The sequence below is a fragment of the Perkinsus marinus genome, assembly GCF_000006405.1.
Source record: "Perkinsus marinus ATCC 50983 genomic scaffold scf_1104296951684, whole genome shotgun sequence".
In the NCBI taxonomy this organism is placed as follows: Eukaryota; Perkinsozoa; order Perkinsida; family Perkinsidae; genus Perkinsus; species Perkinsus marinus.
In genome coordinates this window covers 1-1,152 of record NW_003209172.1, presented here as the reverse complement: position 1 = coordinate 1,152, position 1,152 = coordinate 1, and the positions used below count along the sequence as shown (strand labels likewise).

The 1,152-nt window shown below is 50.5% G+C and overlaps 1 protein-coding gene across 1 annotated transcript; it reads right to left on the bottom strand.

Moving 5' to 3' along the window:
* Positions 1-99: 99 nt before the first annotated feature.
* Pmar_PMAR018977 (conserved hypothetical protein) lies at positions 100-1,124 on the bottom strand (the record flags this gene model as incomplete). The annotated part of the gene is made up of 5 exons (XM_002777474.1): positions 100-158; positions 209-386; positions 620-780; positions 828-949; positions 998-1,124. Coding segments are annotated over 5 exons (647 nt in total), but the record flags the coding sequence as incomplete, so codon positions are not given.
* Positions 1,125-1,152: the final 28 nt, after the last annotated feature.

Sequence of the window (1,152 nt, the reverse complement as noted above, 5' to 3'; positions counted from 1 at the left end):
TTCCCCAACGCCACTTCACATAGCATCAATAACCCAGTCTCAGCGCTTAGCGAAGCGAAGCAGTAGTTGGCACTCTTGGAGACCATATCAGCAAAGTACACTCCTTTGCCAAACATGTAACCCGTGACGGGCGCTTGTGGTGGGGCTATACGCAGTCCCTGAGTGAACCAAAATAGAAAATGGTATGAGCCTCTTCCGGCCGAGTGACCTCGGGTAGGATGCCAGCCCAGTTGGTCATCCTCGAACCGTGCCATAGTAGCATCCTATTGGGTTCTTTCGAGTAGGGCTCGAACCTCTCATTCTCTCCAAACCGATCAACTCGGAAGCAGTTAATGAGATGCAGCTTGTACGTAGTATGCGTTGGCCCGTGGGTATTAACAACGTATCTAGAAATTCAACTTCACCACCACCACCGACGGTGACCCAAGGTCCCTCAGGAAATAAACTACAGGCGAAAACTCACGGTCGGAAGGAATCGAATGCTTACGACTAGATCTTCCATATCAAGTGATCTCTCCCATGCTTCAATAGAAACAAGATGGCTCACGGAGAAATTTTCTACAAGGCTCTTAGAGGCTCAGACGATGTTCATTGTGATTACTATAGGTGGCGCACTTACTCCTCGATGAGTTGAAATTCCAACGAGGCCCGATCGACCATGCTGAGTCCACACTTCAGCTGATTGTATTTGGCTCGGATTGGATCACCACCCTTCACACTCGGGGCGGAGACAACGCTGTAAGAGAGCTCCAAGTCCATGAGGCTCTGAACCAGCTCAACCTAGAACCAACAGCTCCTAGGAGGCCCGACACGCCACCAGCACTAACCTTTTGATCGATGATATGCTCATTGTCAAGTACTGGCAGAGGCACACCCGGTGGAATGCTATGTGGCACCATAGTATAAAAGCGGTTGGTCAAGTCGGCTAATATAAGATTCCGTGGCCCACCTGATACATCAACTCCAACGCCCCCACAACACACTGAATGAGCCCTACGAGGTTGCATCAACTCCACTTGCAAGTCCTGTAGGACGCTGAATGCCGCAGTGAGGCCCTTCCGTGATATCCGACCCAAAGGCATCCTATCCGGATCAATGTCAAGATCTCGAAGCTCCTGCTCCATAGCATCGATGTCGCAAATAAGTGCGACC